General features: G+C 38.2%; 1 protein-coding gene and 1 pseudogene across 3 annotated transcripts in view; one reads left to right on the top strand and one right to left on the bottom strand.

Annotated features, from left to right (window-relative positions):
- Window positions 1–12,155: 12,155 nt before the first annotated feature.
- Window positions 12,156–13,472, bottom strand: LOC134475550 (RNA-binding protein 7-like; annotated as a pseudogene).
- A 6,018-nt stretch (window positions 13,473–19,490) lies between these two features.
- The window catches only part of Metap1 (methionyl aminopeptidase 1), a 92,478-nt gene continuing 84,452 nt past the window's right edge, over window positions 19,491–27,516 (top strand). Inside the window, exon 1 of one of the 3 annotated variants that reach the window (XM_063247327.1) lies at window positions 19,491–19,752. In XM_063247327.1, the coding sequence (XP_063103397.1) occupies window positions 19,639–19,752 (114 nt within the window). In that variant the 5' untranslated portion in view covers window positions 19,491–19,638. The remainder of the gene's footprint in view (window positions 19,753–27,516) is intronic. The other 2 variants (XM_063247329.1, XM_063247326.1) reach the window with 2 other exon arrangements.

The following is a 27,516-nucleotide window of genomic DNA, read 5'->3' as shown; positions in this document are numbered from 1 at the left end:
TCATGTGCAAGGTTCTAGGTTCAATTCCCAGGACTGCAAGGAAAGGAAATAGGATTGGAGAAAAGGTTAAAGGGAGGGGAGGAGGATGGGAAAAAGAAATTCAAAATATATCATGTATAGGTATAAATTCCCTATGATGAATGTGATCAGTATGTATGGCAGATATGTACTAATAAAAAATAAAAATATTTCATAAAAGATATTTTAGCAATCTGTCTCTAGTTTTTGGAAAGTTAATGTCCATGTTTATTTCAAGTGTCTGAGTTCTTTTTTCTTAGTAGTGTTAATCACTCGGTATTTAATTATAGTCAGACTTTCAATTATGTAAATACCCTGTCATCTGTTGTTTACTGATGTATCCTGAGAACACAGAATAGAACTTACAGCATGGTGGATGCTCAGCAACCAAAGCAAAGCTGGATTTTGGGAATATTTTTGTTTTTAATAATTTTTAAACAGAATTTTAGAAAATCTTTTAACAGTTTCTTAGTATGCAACTTTGTCAGTTATTCTTTTGCCTATTTTATGACCTTTTAACTTTTCAATTTTGTTCTAATTCTTCATTTACATTTTACCAAATTGCCACTGATTTTTCTTAAGAATGTTTACTCATTCTTCTAATTTCTGATAATTTGCAATATTATCATTTTTACTTTAAAGATCATAAGTGTATATTTTTATTTCAGTGGGAATTCTGACTAGAACCCTCTTAGAAAGTGATCCCTGTTACTGTCTTGGACTGTGTCTGTTGCAGCCCAATTACTGGAACAGAACTGTGAGCCAGTTTTTTAATAACTTTCTCAGTCTTTTATATTGTTCTATTAGCAGCAGGAATCAGACCAAGACAATAGCAGGTCAAGGAGAAACTAAGTGCAAAGATGATGAATCACAATTTGAACTCAGAGCTGTGCATGGTGGTATATACCTATAATCCCAGCACTCAGGAGGCTGAGGCCCAAGAGTTACTATGATTTCTAGGCCAACCTGAATTGTATAGTGATATCCTGTCTCAAACATACAAAAGGAAAAAAAAAATTTGAACTCAGATATTCCTATTTTTCCCACTCTTAACAATCTTCTTTCTAGATTATTTATTGCCATCGACTATGTTTGTACATGCACACACACATATACATATGTGGCAGAACTAGGCTTGTGTTTTTAAAATTTTATTATTCCTATTCCATAACGTGGTGGCTATGATTGCTTGTGTTTTCAATACTGACACTCTGAGGACTGACCCAGAGCTTCAAACATGCAAGCATGTGCTCTCCCAGTAGGCTACCCCCCAGCCCTTCTTTGCCTATTTTAGAAAGATAAAAAAAAAATTAAACATTTCAACCACAAATAATAAAACAATAATATAATTCACTCTTATAACTAATTTGGAAAAAAATATGATATTTTTGGGAGCCGATCTTCCCACATATAAAATAGGTGTCTTTCTTCCTATTATGTCTGTCAATGAAGTTTTCTTAAAGTCTTCATCTTGGGTTAACACATTTCTAAGTAAGCAAATTGTTATTGTAAAAATTGCTACTATAATAGAAATGTTTTTGTTTTATTTTCTAGCTTGTTATTGCTAGATGTCATGAAGTGATAAAAGCCTCCTTAAGTCACTAAAAAGTATCATATAGTACTTATCCATTTTTAGTACTTTAAATTCAAACATCATAATTAGTTAATAAATTAATTTGTGGTTCTAGGGATCAAAGTCAGGACTTTATGCTCCATCATTGAGCTATACTCACAATTCTTAGGGTGAGTTTTTAATCAGATGTCATATTTTTAAATAGTTTTACAAGCATATGTATCTATGTATAAGAAGGTGTAGGTCCCCCCCAATAATGACTTCACATAAGTGGTTGGTAAATCAAGACCAGTAGAAAGTTCATTCTTCATAAACTTTAATCAAAGCATCTGTTAAAATGAAGTTAGTTCTTTATAATTTAATAAGAAGAATAATATGTCATTGCTCAAAATTATAAATTGGCTGGGATAAGCTGTTTTTTAAAGAATATGTAAAATACATAGAGGGAAAACTGCAATGTGGTAAGGGAAATTTCGACTTTTAGAGAGGCTTTAGCAAAATGTGTTATTTCTATTGAATTTTATGAGTAAAAATGATTACTGGTAATGCAATATGCCATATCCACTCCCTAATGAACCTGTGGGGCTTATTATCTAGATATATGGGAGGTGATTTATGTAGTTCATCCTAAAATGTGTATTATATGATCCCATTGTTGTGGTTTTTGCTGAACTCTAAATATATGATATTAATTTTAAAAACCACTTTCAGCTGGCAATGCTGCTTAGTAGTAGAGTGTTTACCTGGCATATGTGAGATCTTGAGTCTGATTATCAGCACCATAAAAAAATAAAACAGGCTGGTCCGATGGCAGTGGGTTATCAGAACTTATTAACATTAGCGTCACTAAAGTTGGTATGCCACCTCCCCCACTGCTAAATTTGACTGGTTTAAAAAAAAAAACCATAAAACTCCTAGAAGAATTAAAACATGCTCATGTTAAAATTAAGATATTTCAATCAAGGTCAAGCTATTTCATCAAATTAGGTCAGATAGTTTTTGCAATGTCTGCCAGTCAAACACTGACTCTGCACTTTAGAAAATTGCATTCACTAAGAATGAGTTTCTTTTTCGGTTTTGTTTTTACTTTTTTAATATATTAAAAAGTAACAGAGTACCAATGTTGTGGTTAGTATTAAAAGGGATCCAAGATTTTCAAGGAATGAATTTGTGTAAACAATTCTGCCAAGAAAATGCAACAGTATCTTAATCCATACAAGTTTTGTTAAACTTATATTAACATTAAATTTTTTCAAGTGCCCAAACAATCTCCTTAATAAAATGTACAATCTCCTTAATAAAATGTGTCCCTGCCCATCTCCTGGGCACTTTGAAAATGTTAAAATTTCCAAAGTTTGAGTGAGAGAGGCAGCACATAAAAGTTTCATAAATCTTTTATCCTCTCTAAAATATCTTTAATAAAACATTTTACCATTTTATCTGTCATTGATATTTTTCTTCTTTTTTCAAAAAGGAAGTTTATATTAACATTGTAATTTGTAATGTAAAATATATTCATCCAACCAGGTGTAGTGGTACATACCTATAATGCCAGCCCTCAGAACCTGAAGGAGAAGTGCTGCAACCCATGTGACTCTTTTTTTTTTTTTTTTAATTTAAGAGGAAAAAGAGAAAAACAAAAAACAAAACAAAGCAGTGTAAGGTTACATATAATACAGAACTACAAAAAAAAGCATAATAGTAAGAAATCACCTGTTAATAGATTACATATTATCATCTTGGAAATAGTTGCTCAAATCACAGTATCAAAGAATACAAAGTAGACATTCAAACAGAGAGACTACAAACAGCTGTGTTCAATGATCCAAAAACATTAATATAGTCAGCTATTCAACATCCCTATACACACTTGCTGTTATATCCGTTAGAGCTCTTTTTTCCCCTTCCTCTCTTTTTACAACAAAATTTACACATTTTAGATTTTATTACTCCTTAGTTCTTATTACTTTTTGGGGGGGGGAGAATAAAGTCAAATATGGCAGAAGAAAGCTGTCAGTGAAAACCAAGGATAGACTTAGCACATGATGTAGAACAGAGTATACGGTTATTAACAATAGTTATCAACGTTGTCTCTTGTTTCCTTAAAAAGATTTGTCTATCTCATTAGATATTATAAAGTTGGACAAAACAGTAGAGAACAAGACCAATAAAACTTAGACATTGTAAACATTACAGGACTTCCAAAGGAGACAATAGTCAAACCAGAATGGGCATCTTAGTGAATCTTATTGCCTTCAAAGTAGTTGCCTATACCCTCGGACCTGATACTATCCCACAGAATGGAACACAGTCTAATCAGTCAAAACAAGATCGTGGGAGCATTACAGGACTTCAAAACAAGTTAATAGGAAATCGAAAAGAGTTACTATTATATATCCTAATTTTTTAAATTTTTCCCTTAATTAAAATAAACATAAGAAATAACTAAATAATTTTTTTTAAAGAATAATAGTTACCATAGTGTCTGTCTTTTTCCTTGAGATATTTGGATAAAACTTCATATACTATAGCTTCAAATATTTCCATATCAAGAAGCCCGGAATAAAGCCTTTCTAATTAATAAGTGAAAATTTTATAAGGCTTCAAGGCCACATAATGGGGAATCATGATTGCCACATATTTCCATATATTTGAATCATTACTTACATTAGGGAAACTATTCGGTATTCATACATGCGAGATTGATTTATTTCACTTATGAGTATGGTCTCAAGCTGCGCCCATTTATTGATAAATATCTCAATGTGATCCTTCTTTATAGCTGAATAATATTCCATTGTATAGAAATACCACAACTTTTTTATCCATTCCTCAGTTGATGGACACTTGGGTTGTTTCCAAGATCTGGCGATTACAAATTGTGCTGCTATAAACATAGGTGCACATAAATCACTGTGGTATGATGCTTTCAGTTCTTCTGGGAATATGCCTAGAAGTGGAATAGCTGGAGTAAATGGGATTTCCAATCCCAACTTTTTGAGAAACCTCCAGACAGACCTCCACAAAGGCTGTCCCAGTCTACACTCCCACCAACAGTGCAGGAGAGTTCCTTTTTCCCCACATCCTCTCCAGCATTTGTTGTTGTTGGTTTTCTTGATCCTGGCCATTCTTTCAGGAGTGAGATGGAATCTCAGTGTGGTTTTAATTTGCATTTCTCTGATGACCAATGATGATGAGCATGTTTTCATATATTTATTTGCCATTTGCATTTCTTCATCTGAGAATTGCGTATTCATCTCAGATGCCCATTTTTGGATTGGATCTTTGAATTTTGGAGGTCTGAGTTTTTTTAATTCTTTATATGTTTTAGACAAGAGTCCCTTGTCTGAGAGAGAGTTCACTAAAATCTTTTCCCAGTTTGTGGGTTTTCTTTTCACTATGCTGGAGATTTCTTTTGACATGCAGAAACTTTTTAATAAGATGTGGTCCCAGTTATTGATTCTGGGAAGTGTTTCCCGTGCGGTTTGAGTCCTGTTCATGAATTCTCTACCTACTCCTATGTCTCCAAGGTTTCTACCCACTTTGTCTTCCAATAGATTTAGTGTTTCTGTTTTAATATTCAGATCTTTGACCCATTTAGATTTTAATTTAGTACATGGTGATAGACATGGGTCTAGCTTTAGTTTTCGGCAAATGGAGAGCCAGTTTTTCCAGCACCATTTATGAAAGAGACTGTCGTTCTTCCAGTGAACCTGCTTGGCTCCTTTATCAAAGATAAGGTGGTTGAGTGTGTTTGTAGTTGTGGTTGTATCTTCTAATCTATTCCATTGATCTTCGCCTCTGTTTTGATTCCAATACCATGTTGATTTTACTACTGTTGCTTTGTAGTATAATTTCAAGTCAGGGATTGTGATGCCTCCTGCTTTGCCTTTGCTGCTTAGAATTGCCTTTGCGATTCTAGGTCTCTTCTGGTTCCAGATGAAATTTAGGAGTGATTTCTCTAGATCTATAAGGTATGTTGATGGTATTTCTATTGGGATTGCATTGAATCTGTATAAGAGTTTTGGGAGAATGGCCATCTTCACAATGTTTGTTCTTCCTATCCATGAGCAAGGGATGTCTTTCCATTTTCTGAGATCATCTTCAATTTCCTTTTTCAGTGTATTATAGTTTTCACTGTATAAGTCTTTCACTTCTTTCGTAAGAGTAATTCCTAAATATTTCATTTTTTTGCTTGCTAATGTGAATAGTCCAGTTTCTCTTATTTCCCTCTCTGTAATTTTGTTGTTCGTGTATAGGAATGCTATTGATTTCTGAGTATTGATTTTGTATCCAGCCACGTTACTGAATTTATTTATTGTATCTAAGAGTATTTCAATGGAGTTTAGGGGGTCTTCTATGTAGAGTATCATGTCATCTGCAAACAATGATAACTTAACTTCTTCTTTTCCTATCTTTACCCCTTTTATTTCTCTTTCTTGCCTAATTGCTCTGGCTAGTACTTCCAGTACTATATTAAATAGGAGTGGTGATAAAGGACATCCTTGTCTTGTGCCTGATTTTAAAGTAAAGGCTTTCAATTTTTGGCCATTTAGAATGATGCTGGCTGTTGGTTTGTCATAAATGGCCTTTATTATATTGAGGTAAAGAGCATCTATTCCAATTTTCTGTAGAGTTTTTATCATGAATAAATGTTGGACCTTATCGAAGGCCTTTTCTGCATCTATAGAAATGATCATGTGATTCTTATTTTTGGCTTTATTGATATGGTGGATTACATTTATTGATTTGCGTATGTTGAACCATCCTTGCATTCCTGGGATGAATCCCACTTGGTCATGGTGTATAATCTTCTTGATGATTTGCTGGATCCTATTTGCCAATATTTTATTGAGGATTTTTGCATCTGTGTTCATTAGGGAGATCGGTCTATAGTTCTCTTTTTTAGTTGGGTCTTTCTCAGGTTTTGGTACTAGAGTAATATTTGCTTCCAGGAACGACTTAGGAAGGATTGCTTCCCTTTCAATTTCATTGAACAGTTTGAGGAGTGTCGGCATTAGGTCTTCTTTGTATTTCTTGTAGAATTCTGCAGTGAATCCATCTGGGCCTGGGCTCTTCTTGGTGGGTAAGGACTTAATTACATTTTCAATTTCAGTAACAGAGATTGGGTTATTCAACAGTTTTACATCCTCTTGATCTAGCTTTGGCACTTCATATGCTTCTAAGAATCTGTCTATTTCTTCTGTGTTATCAAACTTTTGAGAGTAGAGGTTTTCGAAGTAGGTGTTGATGATCTTCTGTATTTCTATTGGGTCTGTAGTGATTTCTCCTTTTTCATTTCTTATTGCATGAATTTGAGCTTTTTCTTCCCTTTTTTTAATAAGGTTGGCTAGGGGCTTATCGATTTTATTTATTCTTTCAAAGAACCAACTCTTTGATTTGTTGATTCTTTGGATTGTTTTCTTAGTCTCTATTGCATTGATTTCTGCTCTGATTTTTATAATTTCCTCTCTTCTTTTGGCTTTGGGCTTAACTTGCTCTTCTTTTTCTAGCTGTTTGATGTGTAGCATCAAGTTATTTATTTGTATTCGTTCTGCTTTCCTGATGTGGGAACTCAGTGCAATAAATTTTCCTCTCAGGACGGCTTTCATTGCATCCCACAGGTTCCGGTAAGTTGTATCTGTATTTTCATTTTCTTTTAGGTATTGTTTCATTTCTTCTTTAATTTCCTCTGTGACCCACTGATTACTCAAGAGTGTGTTATTCAGTTTCCATGTGTTTGTGGGATTTTTGCAGTATCTTTTATCATTAATTTCTAATTTCAGAGCGCTATGATCCGATAACATGCAAGGGATGATTTCAGCTCTTTTGCACTTGTTTAAATATGTTCTGTGAGCTAATATATGGTCTATTTTAGAAAATGATCCATGTACTGCTGAGAAGAATGTGTATTCTGATGTTGTTGGGTGGAACATCCTGTATATGTCTATCAAACCCATTTGTTCACAGGTATGATTCAGTTCTGTTATTTCTTTGCTCATTTTCTGTCTGGTTGATCTGTCCCTTGGTGTCAATGGCATATTAAGGTCTCCTGTTACAATTGTGTTACTGATAATTTGAGTTTTCATTTCTGTTAATAATTGTTTTATATAACTTGGTGCTCTGGAGTTTGGTGCGTATATATTTAAGATAGTTATCTCTTCCTCTTGGAGTTTTCCCCTTACGAGTATGTAGTGACCTTCTTTGTCCTTTATGGTCATTGTTGGTTTAAAGTTCACGTTGTCTGCAAACAGAATGGCTACTCCTGCCTTTTTCTGGATTCCTGCTGCATGAAGAATTGTTTTCCATCCTTTGACTTTCAGTCTGTGAGTATCCTTCTGGGTTAGATGGGTTTCCTGTAAACAGCATATGGTTGGATTTTGTTTCTTGATCCATTCTGCTAGTCTGTTTCTTTTGATTGGTGCATTGAGACCATTTACATTAATGGTTATTACTGTTAAATGCTGGTTAATTGTAGGAATGTTATCTCTCTGCTGTTGCATCTTTATCTTTCTGTTCTGTTTAATTATTTGCTTTGCTTAGTGGTTTTTTCCTTTGTGTATCTAAACTGTCTTTCAATATTTTTTGCAGGGTCGGTTTGGTGTTCATGAAGTTCTTCAGCTGTTCTTTGTCATGGAAGTATCGTATTGCACCATCTATTTTGAATGATAGTTTTGCAGGATATATCAGTCTTGGTTGGAAATCATTTTGCTTTAGGATCTGGAATATTTCACTCCATGCTCTTCTTGACTTTATCGTTTGTGCTGAGAAGTCTGCTGTGATTCTGATAGGTTTTCCTTTATAAGTGATCTGTCTTGTCTCTCTGACAGCTTTTAGTAATCTATTCTTGTGTTGGATTTCTGGGATGGTGATTATTATATGTCTGGGTGTAGTTTTATTTTGGTTATGAGTGTTTGGAGTTCTATATGCTTCACTGATCTTGATGTCAGTTTCTGATCTCATGCTTGGGAAATTTTCAGCTATTACTTCTCTAAATATCCGCTTGACATCCTTTATGTTGTCTCCCTCTCTTTCATTAATCCCTATCATTCTTATGTTATTCTTCTTTGCATCGTCTTGCAGTTGTTGAATTGTTGTTTCCTGGTTCCTTGTTATTTTCAAAAGATCTTTCCTTTCCTGTTCACTAGCTGCAATCATGTCTTCAAGGTCTGAAATTCTATCTTCACTTTCATTAAGGCGGTTTTTACAACTTTCAGTGGAGTTTTTTATTTCCTGTATATCTCTGTGCATCTGCATTATGTATTCTGTTTGTTTCTTATATTGCTCGTCTAGGGATTCTATCTTTTTGTTTAGTTCCTCCAATTTTTTATCTGTGTTTTCTTTAGATATATTTAGAATCTCTTTCATTTCTTTTATCATTTCTTCTTTTATCTGGGAGATTATTTCGAGTTTGAATTTCTTTAAAGCTTCCTGGAGTTGTTTGTCAACTTCAGTAGCTATTATGTCCGATATATGAGGTGGATGGGATATATTTTCTTCTATATACATTGCTCCTAGGGTTTCCTGAGATGGGCTGGAGGTTTGAGGTTGTAATTTGGTCTTTCGTTTTGTCATTTTGTATATTTCTGTGTTTCAAGTGTTATTTGAAAGCTTCCTCAGGATCTGTTGAAAATCCCCTTCTACGCTTGGAGCTACTGAGCCTCTGACACCACACTACCCCAAGCCATTGGGCCTGCAGAACCAGTGTCCCTCCTCTGCCTGCTCAGAACTCCGCAGTTCCAGACAAGCTGGGCCTCAGGGACACTGTGCCCCCACCTGCCCCTTGGAAGATCCACAGCTCTTCAATTGCAGCCGGGTTAGGGTGCTCTCCACAGGCCACAGTGCCTCAGGAGCCTGTGATCCCTCCCTGCTTGCAGAGATATCCACAGTCCTCTAGGCAAAGGAAGGGACTTCTGCAGGCACTCCAGATCCGCCCAGCTCCTCCTCTGCAGGCAGATGGCTAGGCGCGGCTGGGCTCGGGGGTTAGTGTAGGCCTGCCCATCCGTCAGGAGCTCAGCAGACTTCCAAGTGTAGCCGGGGGGGGGGATGGGGAGGCAGCTGTAGTGGCCTCTAACCCACTGCTCCACTTCACTGCACCCAGAAGCCTGGGGGGTCCGGAACAGTCTGAGATTTGGGCAGACTGTGCTGGGCACTCACCACAGGCTGAGGTGCCTCAGGAAGCTGCGATGCCTCCCTGCTTGTAGAAGTATTCAGTCCTTCAGACAAAGGAACGGGCTTCTGCAGGGACTCCGGATCCGCCCAGCTCCTCCTCTGCAGGAGATGGCTAGGTGCGGCTGGGCTCGGGGGTTAGTGTAGGCCCGCCCATCCGTCAGGAGCTCAGCAGACTTCCAAGTGTAGCCGGGGGGGGGGGGGGGGGGGGGGGGAGGCAGCTGTAGTGGCCTCTAACCCACTGCTCCACTTCACTGCACCCAGAAGCCTGGGGGGTCCGGAACAGTCTGAGATTTGGGCAGACTGTGCTGGGCACTCACCACAGGCTGAGGTGCCTCAGGAAGCTGCGATGCCTCCCTGCTTCACCATGTGACTCTTGAGGTTCCTTGAGGTGAAGGACTGAGAGAGGATGACAAAATAAAGAAAAGATAAAGCTGGGGTCAGGTGGAGCCCTTACTCTCTTGATGGATGTAAAAGAACTGCTCAACCACTGTAGCAGGTTTATTTATATACTCAGAAGAATGATGTCAATTTCAACTCCACCTCCTAGAAACCCATTGCTTGGATTTTCTTGGGGCTAGGTGTTCTCTAGGCTGAAGTAACTTCTTCACATGACTTGCTCCAGGTGCACTTGTTATGGCCATGTCCTGGCCTTGCAGCAGCCCTGCACGTGTGGTCAATTTCCAGCTTTAACAGCTCTAAACAGAAAGACATTGCCCCGAGTTCAGAACCAGTGTGGGTAACCCACTGAGTTCAAAGTCACTCTCAACTACACAATGAGATTTTGTCCCAAAAAAAAGAATTAAAACCTATATGCACAGACATTTAACTTCCTGACTGTCTTAGTTACTTTATGCTGGTCACTGAGACAAAATACCTGAAGCCCAAAGTTGGGAAAGGAAAGGTTTATTTCTTACAGTTTTTGGAGGTTTCAGTCCACACTCAGTTGGCTCCAAGACAGGCAGGCATGGCTGGGCTGCAGTTCATGGCGGTCACCAACAGCAAACTCGAACCAGCAAAGAACAAAACACACCTTCTTCCTGCCATTACATCACATCCTGGCTCCACCCCTAGGTGGGTAGAGCACTGACACCATCAATCCAAGCACTAGACAATGAACCAATCACAAATACACAATGCAAACTCATGAGGCCTGGGGGACACAAACATAAACCATGACGCTGACTAACATAATGTAATGAAAAATCCTAAAATTTTAGAGTGAAATAGTATGTATAGAATTATATTTTTATGAGAGTAGTGTTCAAAAGAGTATGCCACAGATTTATATATACTTTATCCCCAAATTTGATGTTTTTATGAATAAACTGTTAATAAAACAAATTATTGAAAATTTCTATTTTCTAATTTGTTTGCAAAACAGCTGTTTCAAACTATCAACTTGGATGTTTTCCATTATATACATCAAAATCAGACTTATTTAATAAGATAGCTCTTGCATTACCAAAAGATAAAAGATAACTGAAATATTTGCGTTATAGTTTAAACAATCTATGTAATCTTCTTTCTTATCTAAAATGATTAGGGATTGTGTTACTTTCTTTTGCATTAAATCCTTTCTTTGTAAAATATTGAGTGTAAGATTATTGTTATACTAAGATGTTGAAAAATTAAAATAGTTGATTAAAAGATAATTAACAAAAATAGTTACTTAAAAAGATAGTTATTAGTAATATTGTCATTCTGTACTGAGCTCGTTACCCCAGTAACCAAGCACCAACCACATAGTTATAAATTAACTGACCGCATCCTTCTGCTGTTTTGTAATGCGTCATCCCCCCTACCTTAGTGACCTGTGTGCAATGTCAACTTTTGTTCCCCTTGTAAGAGACAAATGATGCTGTGTCAACCATTGTTCCCTTTATGAGAGACAAATGTTCCTGGAATTGGCAGACCAAGGGCTATGAATTGGCTAACCACCCACTGTGAAATGCCTCTTGCCTCAAGCAAAGGGGAACAAAAGGCCCACCTTATTTCTGTTTCTTATCCCTATGTACTTAATGATCAATGAGCTAATCATAAATGAACTATAAAAATCAGTCAAAACTCTAACTCAGTTGCACAGCTTTGCAAATTCCACCTGCATTGTGTCGCTGGGCCAGCTAAAATAAAAGCGCTTCTTTTAAAAAAAGACATCTTGCCCCATTTGTCATCTTGGGGTCTTGCCCCATTTTTCATCTCAGGGGCTCTGTGGGGATTACAACAATTATAAATATAATAAAATTCTAACCACAATCTCTGTAGCCTTAGTTTTAAACAAACATAAAGAAGTATAGCAATTTATGTAGCTGCTCTGCAGCTTTTTATTTTATCATACCAAATTAGTGAAAAGAGCCTAAAATGGCCCTGTTACATAATGTCCCTTTAATGCTTGCTAGTGTTGAGATGAACAGCATTTTCCATCTCTACTATTGTTTCTTCTACTCTAGTCATGGCTGTAGGCATTCATTCCTGTGTACTTCTCTGTTTCTTCGGTACTGGTGATCAGATCCATGATCAGTGTAATGCTGTTCCTGCTATAATGTCTATATGCTGGATAGGGATGGGAATTTGGTCTCACTTCCCAGTGTAATGATAGTGTATCCTGGAAACACTGGGAGCTTGCAGACTGGTTAAAAGTATGGTTATATGAAGGAACTAATGTTGAAGATCCTGACTCACATGGGGAGAACCAAATTTTGTACTGTATGGCATCATCCTCAAAACATGGCTATCACTGTTTGTCTCAGATAATTTTCTGGAAAAGAGAGTATTTTTTGAATTATCTGTGATGACAGAGTCATCACCCACCATCCTTTTGTATCTGCTGCTAGGAGATTTGGAAGTAGGGCTTGAATTTCCAACACCATGCTGGGGGTATGATAAACTCTGTGAGCCAACACTAGGATATTATAAATCCTTACTAAGTATTGGCTAAATGTGTTATTAATTGCAACAGTAGCACTTGGCTTAGGGGTGGAAGAGAGGCGGCACTGAATGAAGCCAAAGAAGTCAGCAAAAATTTAACAGATCAAGTAGGGTTGAAGCTGAACAGTAAAGAAATAATAATCTCATTAAGAGAGAATGAGGAATGGTCCTCCAGGTAGAGAGAACAGTAGGAATAAGAACATGAAAGAAAGACATTGCAGTACATTCAAGAAACCAGGAGCAGTTTGCTATTATTAGAGAGTCAAAAGAATAGTGAGAAAAGAGGCTAATGAGTTAAACAAGGGGTATATACAAGCAGTCTGGTTTGGACTTGACCCTGTAGATGATGTAAATTTTCTGTTGCTATTGCTGGGAATTGAATCCTAGTGTAAGAAATACTATAGCTAGAGGGTGCATTGTTTAGCTTTGGACAGAAAGGTAGTGACTGATCCACAAAGAATGACTCCGACTTAGAAAATCCCAGAATGAAGCATCAGGTCTAGATACTTGCTATGCAAGCAAAGTTTTACAGTCAAAAAGAAGCACAAAGGAGGGGGAGGGGTAGGAGGGGGAGAGAAGGTGCTTTCTGAGAAATTGGGGAAACTGAGATCACAATCAAGAAAGATTATACCTCTGTTATTTCCATCAATGAGGGACAGGGAAAGGGACCTTGCAGGCTAGAGGTATAAAGGTCACTACTTGTTTGAATTGTGTGTAACTACCTTTGGACAGACAGCTATTTCTATGGAAGCATTATTAAAATTTTGCTTCTGCTATACTTCATGTTTCTGAATCCATATTTTTTAGATCTGGTCTAGGTATTGGGGCTTCACTCACATCCAGGAAGAATTTTAAAAAATAATGGAAAAGCTGCAAGAATTGGAAAAAGGACTGTTATTCCAAGGTATCCCAATTATTAACATCCTGTCACGGTTATTTTGTCTCCCAAACATCAACACACATGCACAGACACATTCATATCAGTGTATAGGTACCTGCACTTTAACTGTCAAAGTCATAAAATTTCTAAGGATTCAATACAAGTTATTTTTTAAATAGCAGAAATGTTTTTCTTCTGGTCCAAATTCTAACCTATAATCATGTATTGGCAGCTAGTAGTGTCTTTTTGGTCTCTTCAGATCTGGAATAGTTTCTCAAAACAATGGCATTTTGAAGAGTACAGGTCAATTACACTACAGGTTGTCTTCACTTTTGGGTTGTCTGATATTTACTTGTGTTTAGAATTAGCTATGCATTTTGGACAGGAATACTACAAAAAATATACTGTGATTTTCTGGTGTTTCACATAGGTAGATTGCAGTATTAATTTGTCCCTTATTGGTGATTTTCACTTTGATAACATAGATATGAGAGTATGTCGCTTTCCTCAATCATAAAGTGACTGTATTTCCTTTTAAAATAATGTTTTGCAGTAAATTATGAAATACCTAAAAATATGGCAAACTGTAGAGGATGATAGTACAAGTCCTCTTTTAAGCATATATAATAAGTAAATGAGAATGTATGCAAAGATGTATATAAAACAGTATTCACTGAAGCTTTGTACATAGTATACAATAATTAAAAATAACCCAAATTACCATTTTTTATTTAAAGAAAGACAAAACAAAATGGAAAACAGTTAGAAATAGTACATACTTTAAAAAAACCAAACAGTAATAAATTACTTGTTGATGTTTACATATTGTCCTCTTACAAATAATTGTTCAAGATACAAAAGTGGAACATATAAATGGGAATCCAAACAGGGAGACTGCAAATAGTTCTGTTCAACTATCTAATGAAAACTTAGTAACATGGCTATCAATCCTATACACTTAAACATGTACGCATTCATCTATATCTTCATTTATGTTGAGATTAAATAAACTAAAGCAGACTAAAATCACTCTGAACAAAGATTAATAGTATTGCTGGATTTCACATCATGACACTTCGGAATCAGCACTGGGTCCTGTGGTGCCTTTTTTTGCTTCAAAGCATTTGCTCATTTCATCATGTGTTATAAGATCAGTTCTCGTAAACTGTTTATAGATTTTATGCCAGCTTGAGTCTTAACATGTATTTCTATCCTTTCTATATTAGAGGGAGAAACAGAACAAAGCAGGAGAGAACAAAACATATTCCTATAGACACATAAAACTAAAAAGACATCAAACTGCTGTAAAAGGAGTTCTATCATGGTTACTGTGCTATCTCTTGTTATCATCAACAGAATTGGCTATATCATCAGATAAAGTATAATTGAATATATCAGTACATAACAGTATTAATAGAAATCCAACTTTGTAGATAGTGTAGAACTACAAAAACAGGTAGTCGTGAAATCAGAATGAGTATTGTAGTGAGTCATTATCACATTCAGTATAGTTGTCTATACTCTCTGACTTGATACTATCAACCTAACAGTTTTGAATAAAATCTGTCAATAATAAGCAGCAATCAAACAAATCAGATTTAACTAAGATCAGTCATGATATAACAGTATAAGTTATACAGGGATCCAGATTAAGTTAATAGGAAATTAAAGATGATCACTGTGCTGTATCTTGATAATTTTGGGATAGCTATCTGTGCCCTCAGATCTAGTGCTTGTATACAAACTAAGGTGGAATAAGTTCTATCTAAGCAGAGTGGTGCGAGTAATATGGGTTTTAACACTATTAACAATATCTTCTGCTGTCTTTTTTAAGACTATTACTCCCTTTTCACTCACCCAGGATGTACTGAGTATTCTTGGGTCTCCCCAATACCCTTGGTTTTATATTGGGGGGGGGGCAACCTGCTATTTACCTAAGTGTTTCTGAACTTTTTCACTATTGGACTTGATCTCTAGTTATATTTCTTTACTTATTAAAGCCTGTCTTTCCAACCTATCCATAAATATTGGTCCAGTTGCCCCTATTACTCTCTGGTTCCCTATCACATAGAGTTCTATTTTCTCGTATTTGATTTTGGTCCATATACCCTTCTTCGAGTTAATTATATTTCCTATAAAGAGCATCTCAGTGGATCCTACCACTTGATCCACTCTGCCTGTGATTCTCTTTTTTCCTTAATTTAGTATATCTGGGCCATCCATATTAGAAATTATATCCAACCCTCTCTGCCTCATTTATGTTGTGATCTTTTTCTGTTATTGTTTATTTGTTTTCTTCATTTTGCTTTTTGTTCCATTCATTGGGGCCTCTCTGCCACTGTTCCTGAAATTCTGGTGCTTTTCTCTCTCTTTAGAATGTCCTGTAGTATTCTCTGTAGGGTTGGATTGGTGGTTGTGAATTCCCCCAGTTCCTCCTTATCTTAGAAGCATCTTGTTTTTCCATTAATTTCCAGAGACAATTTTTCAGGATACATCAATCTTGGCTGGAGGTTATTTTCTTTCAGGAGTTGGAATACTTTGCTCCACTCTCTTCTCAATTTGATGGTTTGTGCTGAGAAGTCTCCCTTGTAGGTAATCTGTTTCTTATCTCTGACAGCTTTTGATATTCTTATATTGGATTTCTGGGATCTTGATTATTATATGCCTGGGTGTAGTTCTGTTTTGGTTTTAGGTGGCTGGAGTTCTGTATGCCTCATACATCTGAATATCTTTTCCTTTTCCTATGTTTGGGAAGTTTTCCTTAATTATTTCTGTGAATAGCCTTGGCAGTTCCTTTGTTTGTACCCCAGCTTCTTCATTCACATTCTTTATTCTCATTATAGATCCTCTTGTCATCTTGTAGCCTTTGTATTGTTACTGTTTAATTTCTTGTTAGTCTTAAGAAAATTTTCCTTGCATGATCCCACATTGCAAACCTGTTCTCTAGGTTGGATAATCTATTCTTAGTTTCTTTCAAGCTGTTTTTCCAGTTTTCAATGGAGTTTTTAACTTCCTGGTAATCTCTTTGAACCTGCTTCATGTATTCTATGTTTTCTTTATTTTCTTTATCAAACAATTCTCCCCTTTTTTGTGTTCTTCCTTCCTTCAATCTGTTTTTTCTTGAGATGTCCTTAGCATTTCTTTAATTATTCTATTTATATCTTGCTTTACTTGGTTAAATATTTCACTTTTGAACTCGTCTATGAGGTCCCAAAGATACCCCTTTATGTCTACTGGTGCTGTGTCTGATCTTGCATGCTTGCTGTCCTCATTCTCCTTTGCATTTACTTTTCCTGGATCAATGTTCTCAGGATTAGGGAATGGGGACCCTTTCTTGTTGCTTCCTCTTCTCATATTTTTTGTTCCTTCCACACAGGTGTATATAGGAGGCCCAGCTTCTTTCTTTGTTGATTACAGTTTGTCTGAATCACAATGGCTAGGTGCTCCTGCCTACTCAGTGTACTAGGGAGATACAGACCAGGCAGCCTCTGCTGGGCCTGCCCCTCAGGGTCAGTGAACCTGCTGAGGCTTCACTGCATTAGGGTGCACTATCAGGGATAGGGACTTGGTTTGGGCTAGCCTACTGGATCTCAGTCCAGGGCATGACTCAGGTTAGGTGCTCCCCACCAATCCCTCTTGAGAAGGGAGTAGCTGACTGAAGTCCCTGCAGCCCCTTGTTCTGTCCAGTCTGCTTGGTCCCAAAATGTCATCTGTTGGAGTCTCTTTGTCTACGGAAGGGTTTTTATTCCTGACACTCTCCACAGGTCAATGCAGGTTCCCCGCCAGCTCGGCTCTCAGTTCAGTTTGCCGATTCCCATCCTTAGTGTGACTGCGTCTCCAGTGAGTTGAAACTGGCGGGCTCTTGGTAGCTCCATAAGTTTCCACTGTGCGGGTTCAAGAGCAGCAATGGCAGCAAGCTGAAGCAGTGAGTTCAAGTGGCAGTACAGAGACTGTAGCTGTTCCAATAGTATTACCAGGACTGTATTTTTAATTGTTTTCTCTCAGCTTAGTTTCTTCCTGGATTGGGAAGGTCTATCTCCCTCTGTTCGGGACTCCCCACACTGTATTATTTTTGGAATCTAAGTTGACTATCTCTGGGAGCCTCTGTAGCTTGCTGTTATCTATCCACCATCTTTTTTGAGTCCTCCAAATTATCATTATTAGTGGATTTAGCTCAGTAAACTATCCAATACTATACAGTCACTAAAATTGTTGTCCCACCCCCCAAGTATACTTCAGTTCATTAGTTGCCCAGTTATAGTTCCTGTTACTTTTGTTTCTTAGAAATAGCTGGCCACTATGATGCATATTGTAAGAATCAATCCCTAATTGACAAGCCATTCTTCCTCTGTACTTCCTACTTGTTTATCCCATCTAAGCCCTAGACCACTTGAGATGAGAGCCTGATATTTTGGGAATGATCCCAATCAGTGCCTGTTGACATAAATAAATGTGCCTCCAAATTTTGGTGTCATTTCAGTGTTTCTGCTTGCTGTTGCAATGTTAACAGTGTATTTTGTGACAATAAAGGACGCTCACAATATAATGATTAAACCACAGATTCTGTATTCTGTAGTCCAGTTTTCATTTAAAATATTAGACATATATGTTTCTGTATGTGGACTTTTATTATTTATACATTTTTATTATTTGATTTCATTACATTACTTAATTCCTATCCAGTAAAAGTTATTAAAATGATACAAGGTTTTGTGTAAAAAAAATTATTAACCATGGTAAAGGTTTTTTTTTTTTTTTTAATCAGTATCAGGGATCGAACTCACGACCACACTTGCAAAGCAGGCGCTTATTCCACTGAGCTAAATTCCCAGCCCTAATGATAAAGTTTTTAAAAACATTGTTATACGAAGTTCACAGCATTTGGTTGATGATATTATTTCTCATCCATAGTGATGGAAGGTATTCAAGCACAAGTTAGAAATCCGGAATATAGGTGAAAGATTTAGACAGCAGGTTTGTCTGATAATTGTTGGGAGCCAATGAAGCTGGAAAATGACCACAGGTGCAAGGCTGCCTTCCAGGAACAAAGCACACCACCTGAGGAAGCTGCTTTGTGTTCAGAAAACACCTAGCTCCAGCGCAGTGGGCTGCTGGGACCACGGGGTGTTGTGCAGCATTAAGTTGCTAAAATGTATTAAAAAACCATCCCTGCAGTGAGGGAGGAGATCCTTTCCGCCCATCAGGAGGTTAAGGGTTTCACCTGACCCCAGCTTTTTCTTTTATTTTCTCATCCTCCAGCCATCCTTCAACCCAAGAATCTCAAGAGCCACATGGGTCCAGGCAGAAAACCTTTAAAACTTTTTTCAACTATGTCATTTCAGGATTAACACAACTGTCTCCTATTCTTCAAGAATCAACTAGGGTAATACAACAAATATTGTTGCATTATCTGGTAGTTGTGCTAATATTACCAGCGCTACACATTTTGAATGGTGCAATAGGGGTGGTGGAATTTCTTAAACGAACGAACAAACAACAACAACAAAACCTGAAATCAGGCAGCAGAAAAGGGCGTATGTGAGCCCTGCTCACTGCTCTGGGACAGCGCTTTGGTTCTGGAGGTGACCGTCAGGCCTCGGAACCAGCGTTATGCCGAGCAGCAACTTGAACCTAGGCTGCTGCCAACCACTTGTGAGCTGTACGTGAGCCCTCTCAGGGCGGACTTAGCGGAAGCTGCCCCCACCCGTTCGGCGTACGGGTCACTTCTCCCGCGCCCGAGTCACGATCGCAGCCGGCTGGGTTCCCGTGCAGGAAAGTCCCGGCTGGACCCCGTCGCCGGCCTCTCGCGAAGGCCAACAGGTGGGGGGAAGGGCAGCGGGCGCGGGGAAGGCGGCGGGGCGGGGCGCAGGCTGCGCGCGCGGGCTGAGGTGGGGGCAGGCCGGGCCGGGCCGGCCGGGGCGGGGCGACGCGCGGCTGGGCCTGGCGGGCCGCGCTCCGAGGCTCGAGTCCCGGCCTGCCGGCAGCGCTCCTCCCCCGCTCGCTCCCGCCCTCCGCGCCGTCCCGCCCTCCGCCTCTGGCTGGGTGAGGCGCTCCTCTGGCAGTGGGCAGCATGGCGGCCGTGGAGACGCGGGTGTGCGAGACGGACGGCTGCAGCAGCGAGGCCAAGCTCCAGTGTCCCACCTGCATCAAGCTGGGCATCCAGGGCTCGTACTTCTGCTCGCAGGTAGCGGCCCGCTGCCCTGGGCGCGGCCTGGCCTCCGGCCCTCCGCCCCGCCGCGCGCCCGCCGGCCCTCGCGCGGCTCCGCACTTTCTCGGACGCGCTTCCGCGCTTCGCGGCTGCAGTCTCCTCCGGCCTAACCTAACTCAAGGCCCGGCCCGGGGTGCTGCTCGCCGAGGTCTAGGCCCGGGCGGAAGCGGAGCTGCCCGGGTTCCCCTGCTACCTTCGGGCGCGACGTTGCGCCCGCTCCTGGCTGGTGTCCTCCGGGGCGCGGGAAGGAGGCTGCCGCCGGCGGGGGTCGGCCGCGCAGGGCCGAGCCTCGCCTCGCCTCCTCCGGTACCGGCGGTCGGGGCCCGAGCGAGCCCTGGTTTGGGTGGGTCGTGTTGGGTCGGCGGAGTCGCGGAGAAGAGTGTGGCTTCTTTCCAACCCCACTTCTTTGTGTTTTATTGCCGCGCTTGGCACTTAAGCAGATTTTGGGCGGAGGTGGCGGTGAGCGCAGTGTGTATGGTTCGTTCTTTTTCCTTGGCGTGGAAACTATTAATTTAAAACGTAAGTGAATGGAACGAAGTAATTTTACTGTTACAGAATTTCCCATGGGGTGAAGACTGTTCCACTGAAGGTTATGGGTGAGACCGTAGTGTATAATAAGTGTCATGCTGTGGAGCAAACTCAGCGTTGAACGGAGTCTTGAGCAAAGCGTGTGTTTGTGTTTACAGATTACAAGTGTCACTGCCGCATTTGGAGACTCAGTAAAGACAGGGCTGCAATAGTTGGGCTCATAGTTCCAGTGCAGGTGTATTGAAAATGGGCACATCAGTATTCAATTGGTTATGACCTGGGGGAGGAAGAACGTAACTCCAGCCAGAAATTATGGCCATTGTGCTACCCTTGCCAGTTGTTGTGAGATCTTGAGTTAGTCAGATTTATATACTTTTTTGAGTTTTAGTGTTACCTGTACAGAAGGGTAATGATACTTTTCCTTATATATTTCACAAGGTTGTCCTGAGACCCAGATTACCCTATGAACATGAAATGCTGGTAGTGTACGGAGTTTTGGTTTTTCAAAGGATGCCAGTATAGTTTAACACTGTATTGTATAGAAATGTAAATAAAAATGAAAACAAACGTTAAAACATGCATTTTAAAATAAATAGCGATTTGTAAAATTAAAAATAAAATCCTTAAGTTCACAACACTTGTAACAGCTAAGACTACAGTGACTTACCTACAATATATAGATCTCTTTTTTGCATAGACTGTGATCCTTGGTCTTGTTAGTATCATTTGGAAAAAGTGGCACATGGAAGTGTTACCGATCTAAAAATAGCATTGGGGCTACTCAACAAGCTAAAGCTAGTGCCAGTCCTTTTGCTTAACGTTTTTTAATTTCTACAGACCTGTGTGGGCCCAGGACTGAAAACAAATAGTTCACTTTTCGGCTGGGGGTTTAGCTCAGCGGCATAAGCACCTGCCTTGCAAGCAGGCGGTCGTGAGTTCAATCCCCGGTACCGATAAAAATGAAAAAGACAAAAAAAAAAAAAAAAAAAAAAAAAAAAAAAATAGTTCACTTTTGAAAATTGTATACCGTCTGAGTAGAACAATCTGTTATACACTATGCATTTTGTAATGATAGTTATGTACCAGCGCTTATGTAATAAAATCTTAAAGTAATAGGAAACCATATTAATCAAGCATAGGTGATGTTCAGTAGAGAAAATATTGAATAATATTGTTGAATAAATGTCTTCACATTTGATTTTATTTAGTGTGGTAGGACTGAGAATACTTCACGTTGGATTCTGCAGGTATCTTTTAGGTACCATTTTGAATCTGTCAGACATACTGAGAATGGCTGAAATAGCTTTCTCCATTCCTGTTACCACCCCAGATGGGCAGTTTAAAAAATTTGTTACCAAGTCAAATGTCTCTTTTATTTCTCTACTGTAATTCTTTATCTTGCAAACAAACGTTTGCCAAAAACTAACCAAATGAGACATTGTAGAGAAACTACTTTTTCTATTGTCTGATTATGCTTATCTCCATAATAAAGTTTGAAGACTCTAGCCCCACAATTTGGGTATTTCTCCTAACCTAGTCTCATTCTAGTCAGAGGCTATGCTTATACTGTCCTTATCCAAAATGGCTACGTGTGTTATTTGAAATCACAACTCCTCTTTCAGTCTCAGCTTGGGGGCTTCACCAACTCACTGTAACTTACAAGTCTGTTTCCCCCTTTATTTTTCATGCCACTTCATTTTCACTAGCAGTGGTCTGTCTTCTACCTTTTGCTCCTCAGGGTCCTAGTTTGACTGTGTGGCCAGCCTGAGTTCGAGAACAGAACGAAATGATAGGAAGCCTTTCGATAGCATCATAATGGAAGTTGTCTTTCCCAGTTATTGTGTCACATCACCTATTTCTTTTATAACATATACAATCTATAATTAAATTACGTATTTGTTAGAAAACAAATGTTTTGAATCAGAAGGTGAGCTTCATGAATAAATTGTCTTGTTTATTGCACAGTGCACATTTCCCAGTATGATACTCAATGTACAATAAATAGTCAACGTATTTGAATCAATGAATGAAATATCAAAAAGGGACTAGAAAGTAGACTGCTGCATTTGAGTCACAGCTCTTTTAGCAGCTGGTGACTTTGGACAGTTAATCTTTTTTTCATATATCTTTTTTTTAAAGCAAAACCATTAATGTACCTACCTTAGTGTTTTGGTGAAGACTGAAGGTACGCATGCGATGTGTTTTACATGCAAGTAAGCTTAGTATTAGTTCTTTTCATTGTATATGTAATAAGGGACACCATTTTTTTTATCCGACCTGCTTAAAATTAAGAAAAGTTGATTCATCAAAGGCATAAAACCTGTTTTACTTAAAATTAAGCTTTCCAAAAACTGTTTCTTGATATGTGTCCATTCTTACTAAATGAACTATAATTTGTATGTGACTTGTCTTCAGTTTTTTATAGGAGTGTTTGGAAGGTGGAGGCCGTGGTTTACTCATGTTTTTCGAAGTACATTGTGCACAGTGGGCCCTCAGTTCATTCAGTGAAAGAAACAAAGAGATCAATGGGTTTGCTATAAAAAAAGAGAGAAATTCTGTATTACACACAGTATTTAGGGCTGGGGATATAGCTTAACCGCCTAAGTTCCTGCCTGGCAAACATGAGATTGAGTTCAATCCCTGTACCCCCTAAACAAAAGAAGGGAAAAAAAGAAATACAGCGTTCAATCTGCAGTACCAAAAAAGAAAAAAATACAGCATTTACATTATCCTTTGTAAAGGTTAGGTAAAGGATATACTGTCATATAGTCACTTGTTGAATTTCATTTTTTTTTTTTTCCAGTTTTTTACCTTCTTTTTAGCAGTTGCCCTCTCAGTGCCTTTCACTGACTTGTCTTGAGATGAAGGAGTAGCTAGGAAGGACCTGGGTGATGTGTAACTATTTGTTTATAGGCATTAGAATTTAAAAGGTAACAAGTATAGTGTAAGTAGGAAGAGATTAGGCTTGGAATCTGAGCTATAAGGATCCAGTTTCACTCTTTTGCACATAGATAACCCATTTTCCTGGCACCACTTGTTGAATAGTCCATCTTTCCTCTAGCATATGCTTTTGGCTCCTTTGTTGAAGATCAAGTAACTGTGTCACAAGTTTCTGTAACCTCAGTTCTGTCCCATCATCCATGTATCTGGTTTTGTTGGCATACCATGCTGTTTTTATGTAACTCTTACTTTTGTAGTATAGCTTGAGGTCAAGTATTGCTGTTTTCTGCTTTGCTCTTGTTGCCAAAAATTGATTTTGTTCATTCTGGATCTCTTCTGGTTCCATGTGAATTTTAGGATTTTTTTTTTAGATCTATGAAATGTTTTAGTGTTATTTTGACTGGGACTGCGTTGAATCTTTGTAACAGTTTTAGGAGTATGGCAGCTTTGACAGTATTCATTCTGCTTGTTTAGGAGCAGGGGAAGTCTTTCCATTTTGTGATGTCCTCATCAATCGCCTCAGAGTGCTGTAGTTTTCTTTGTGCAAGTCTTTTACTTCCTTGGGTAGGTTAATTCCTAGGCATTTCATTTTTCTTGAAGCTGCTGTACTTGAAGCTGTTTTAATTTCATTCTCATTCTATTCATTGTTAATGTGCACAAAAGCTAATAGTTTTTTGTGTTGATCTTGTACCCTGCATTTCTGAGGTTTATTTTTTCTAATTTTAAAAAATATATGTATAAAAAAAAGGGGGAGATTAAGATGAAAGAGGACATAACAACACAGGTCAGAACAGAACAAATTTTTTAAAAGGTATTTCTTTATTTTTTATCGGTACCAGGGATTGCACTCATGATCACCTGCTTGCAAGGCAGGTGCTTATGCTGCTGAGCTAAATCCCCAGCCCCCAGAACAGAACAATTTAAGCAACATAGTGTTTCACCACAAGATAACCCGACATAACAGTAGTTACCATAGTGTCTCTTTCCTTGAAATATTTGAGTATACCTTTGTATACTACAGCATCAAACATAACAAGATAGTGTAAAACCATTCAAGGAAATGAAAAAATTACAGGGTATTTAAAACCAACTAACAGAAAATGAACAATAGTTTCTATATTATCTCCTTGACTATGAAAAGTTTTGTTTAGGGGCTGGGGATTTAGCTCAGTAGCATAAGCGCCTGCATATAAGCAGGCAGTTGTCAGTTCGATCCATGATACCGATAAAACAAATTTTGTTTATACTATCGCATATAGTAAAATCCAATAAGATACAACATGATAAAACCGATGGAGACAGAAGAACAAAAGCTATGGGGCTTCAAAACAAGCTGATATTAAATCAGCACTAGCTATTATAACGACTTATTTTCTTCAAGATAACTGTTCATACCATCACAGACAATAAAATCAAACACCCCAGAATAAAACAATTCCAGTTAATGAATGAAAACATTGTAAGGCTTCAAAACAATATAATGGGGAATCATGATTACCACATACTTTTATGTATTCTTACCATTTCTTACAATAGGGAAAATATTCGATATTTATATAGGTGAGTTTGATTTATTTCGCTTATGAGTATGGTCTCAAGCTGCGCCCACTTATTTATAAATATCTGAATGAGTAATACTCTGTTGTATAAAAATACCACAACTTTTTTTATCCATTCCTCAGTTGATGGACACTTAGGTTGTTTCCAAGATCTGGCTATTACAAATTGTGCTGCTATAAACATGGGTGCACATATATCTCTGTGGTATGATGTTTCAGTTCTTCTGGGAATTTGCCTAGAAGTGGAATAGCTGGAACAAATTGGACTTCCAATCCCAGCTTTTTTGAGAAATCTCCAGACTGACCTCCATAGTGGGCGCACCAGTCTACACTCCTACCAACAGTGCAGGAGAGCTCCTTTTTCCCCACAGCCTGTCCAGCATTTGTTGTTGGTAGTTTTCTTGATCCTGGCCATTCTTTCAGAAGTGAGATGAAATCTCAGTGTGGTTTTAATTTGCATTTCTCAAATGACCAATGATGATGAACATTTTTTCTTGTATTTATTTGCGATTTGTATTTCTTCATCTGAGAATTGCGTATTCATTTCAGATGCCCATTTTTGAATTGCGTCTTTGAATTTTGGGGTCTGTTTTTTTTTAATTCTTTATATGTTTTAGACAGAAGTCCTTTGTCTGAGAGATAGTTCACTAAGATTTTTTTTCCCAGTTTGTGGGTTTTCTTTTCACTATGCTGGAGATTTCTTTTGACATGCAAAAACTTTTTAATAAGAGGCGATCCCAGTTACTGATTCTGGGAAGTATTTCCCATGTGGTTTGATTCCTGTTCATGAATTCTCTACCTATCCCTATGTCTTCGAAATTTTTACCCAATTTGTCTTCCAATAAATTTAGTGTTTCTGTCTTAATATTCAGATGTTTGATTGATTTAGATTTTAATTTACTACATGATGATAGGCATGGGTCTAGTTTTAGTTTTCAGCATATGGAGAGACAGTTTTTCCAACACCATTTATTAAAGAGACTGTCGTTCTTCCATTGAATATGTTTGGCCCCTTTATCAATGATAAGGTGGTTGAGTGTGTTGGTAGTTGTGGTTGTATCTTCTAATCTATTCCATTGATCTTCAGCTCTGTTTTGATTCCAGTACCATGTTGATTTTACTACAGTTGCTTTGTAGCATAACTTCAAGTAAGGGATTGTGATGCTTCCTGCCTTACCTTTGCTGCTTAGAACGGTCTTTGCTATTCTAGGTCTCTTTTGGTTCCAGATGAATTTTAGGAGTGATTTCTGTAGATCTGTGAGGTATGTTGATGGTCTTTTTATTGGGATTGCATTGAATCTGTAAAAAAGTATTGGGAGAATGGCCATTTTCACAATATTTGTTCTTCCTATCCATGAGCAAGGGATGTCTTTCCATTTTCTGAGATCCTCTTCAGTTTCTTTCTTCATTGTATTATAATTTGCTCTATATAGATCTTTCACTTCTTTCATGAGAACAGTTTCCTACATATTTCATTGTTTTAGTTGCTAGTGTGAAGGGTATGGATGCTCTTATTTTCCTCTCTGTGATTTTGTTGTTAGTGTATAGAAATGCTACTGATTTTTGTGTATTGATTTTGTATCCAGCTACATTGCTGAATTTATTTATTATATCTAGGAGTCTTTCAATGGAGTTTTGGGGGTCTTCTATGTAGAGTATCATGTCATCCGCTGATAATGATAATTTAACTTCTTCTTTTCCTGTCTTTACCCTTTTATTTCTCTCTCTTGTCTAATTGCTCTGACTACTATTTCCAGTATTATGTTGCATAGCAGCAGTGATAAGGGATATCCTTGTCTTGTGCCTGATTTTCAGGTAAAGGTCTTCAGTTTTTGGCTGTTAGTATAATTCTGGCTGTTGGTTTGTCATAGATGGCCTTTATCATATTGAGGTAAAGATCATCTATTCCAATTCTCTGTGACGTTCTTATCATGAATGAATGTTGGACCTTATCAAAAGCTTTTTCTGCATCTATAGAAATGACCGTGTGATTCTTACTTTTGGCTTTATTGATACGGTGGATTACATTTATTGATTTATGTATGTTGAGCCATCCCTGCATGCCTGGGATGAATCCCCCTTGGTCATGGTATATAAACTTGATGATTTGCTGTATTCTATATGCCAGTCTTTTGTTGAGGATTTTTGCATCTGTGTTCATTAGGGAGATTGGCCTATAGTTCTCTTTTTTAGTTGGGTCTTTCTCAAGTTTTTTTACTAGAGTAATAATTGCTTTGAGGAATGACTTGGGAAGGATTGCTTGCTTTTCAATTTCACTGAAGAGTTTGAGGAGTGTTGGGCATTAAGTCTTCTTGTAGAATTCCGCAGTGAATCCTTCTGGGCCTGGGCTCTTCTTTGTAGGTAAGGATTTAATTACATTTTCAATTTCATTAATAGAAATTGGGTTATTCAGCAGTGTTACATCTTCTTAACCTAGCTTTGGTACTTCATATGTTTCTAGGGATCTGTCTATTTCTTCAAACCTATGAGAGTAGAGGTTTTTTTGTGTGTGTTTTTCGTTTTTATCGGTACCAGGGATCGAACTCAGGACTGCCTGCTTGCAAGGCAGGCGCTTATGCCGCTGAGCTAAATCTCCAGCCCCGAGAGTAGAGGTTTTTGAAATAGGTGTTGATGATCTTCTGTATTTCTGTAGAGTCTGTAGTGATCTCACCTTTTTCATTCCTTATTGTATGAATTTGAGATTTTTCTTCCC

This window comes from Cavia porcellus, unplaced genomic scaffold (assembly GCF_034190915.1).
Source record: "Cavia porcellus strain 051 isolate PalLab524CR breed Dunkin Hartley unplaced genomic scaffold, mCavPor4.1 scaffold_4, whole genome shotgun sequence".
Taxonomy (NCBI): domain Eukaryota; kingdom Metazoa; phylum Chordata; class Mammalia; order Rodentia; family Caviidae; genus Cavia; species Cavia porcellus.
Note: the sequence above shows the minus strand (reverse complement) of the source record. Positions and strands in the feature narration are given on the sequence as shown.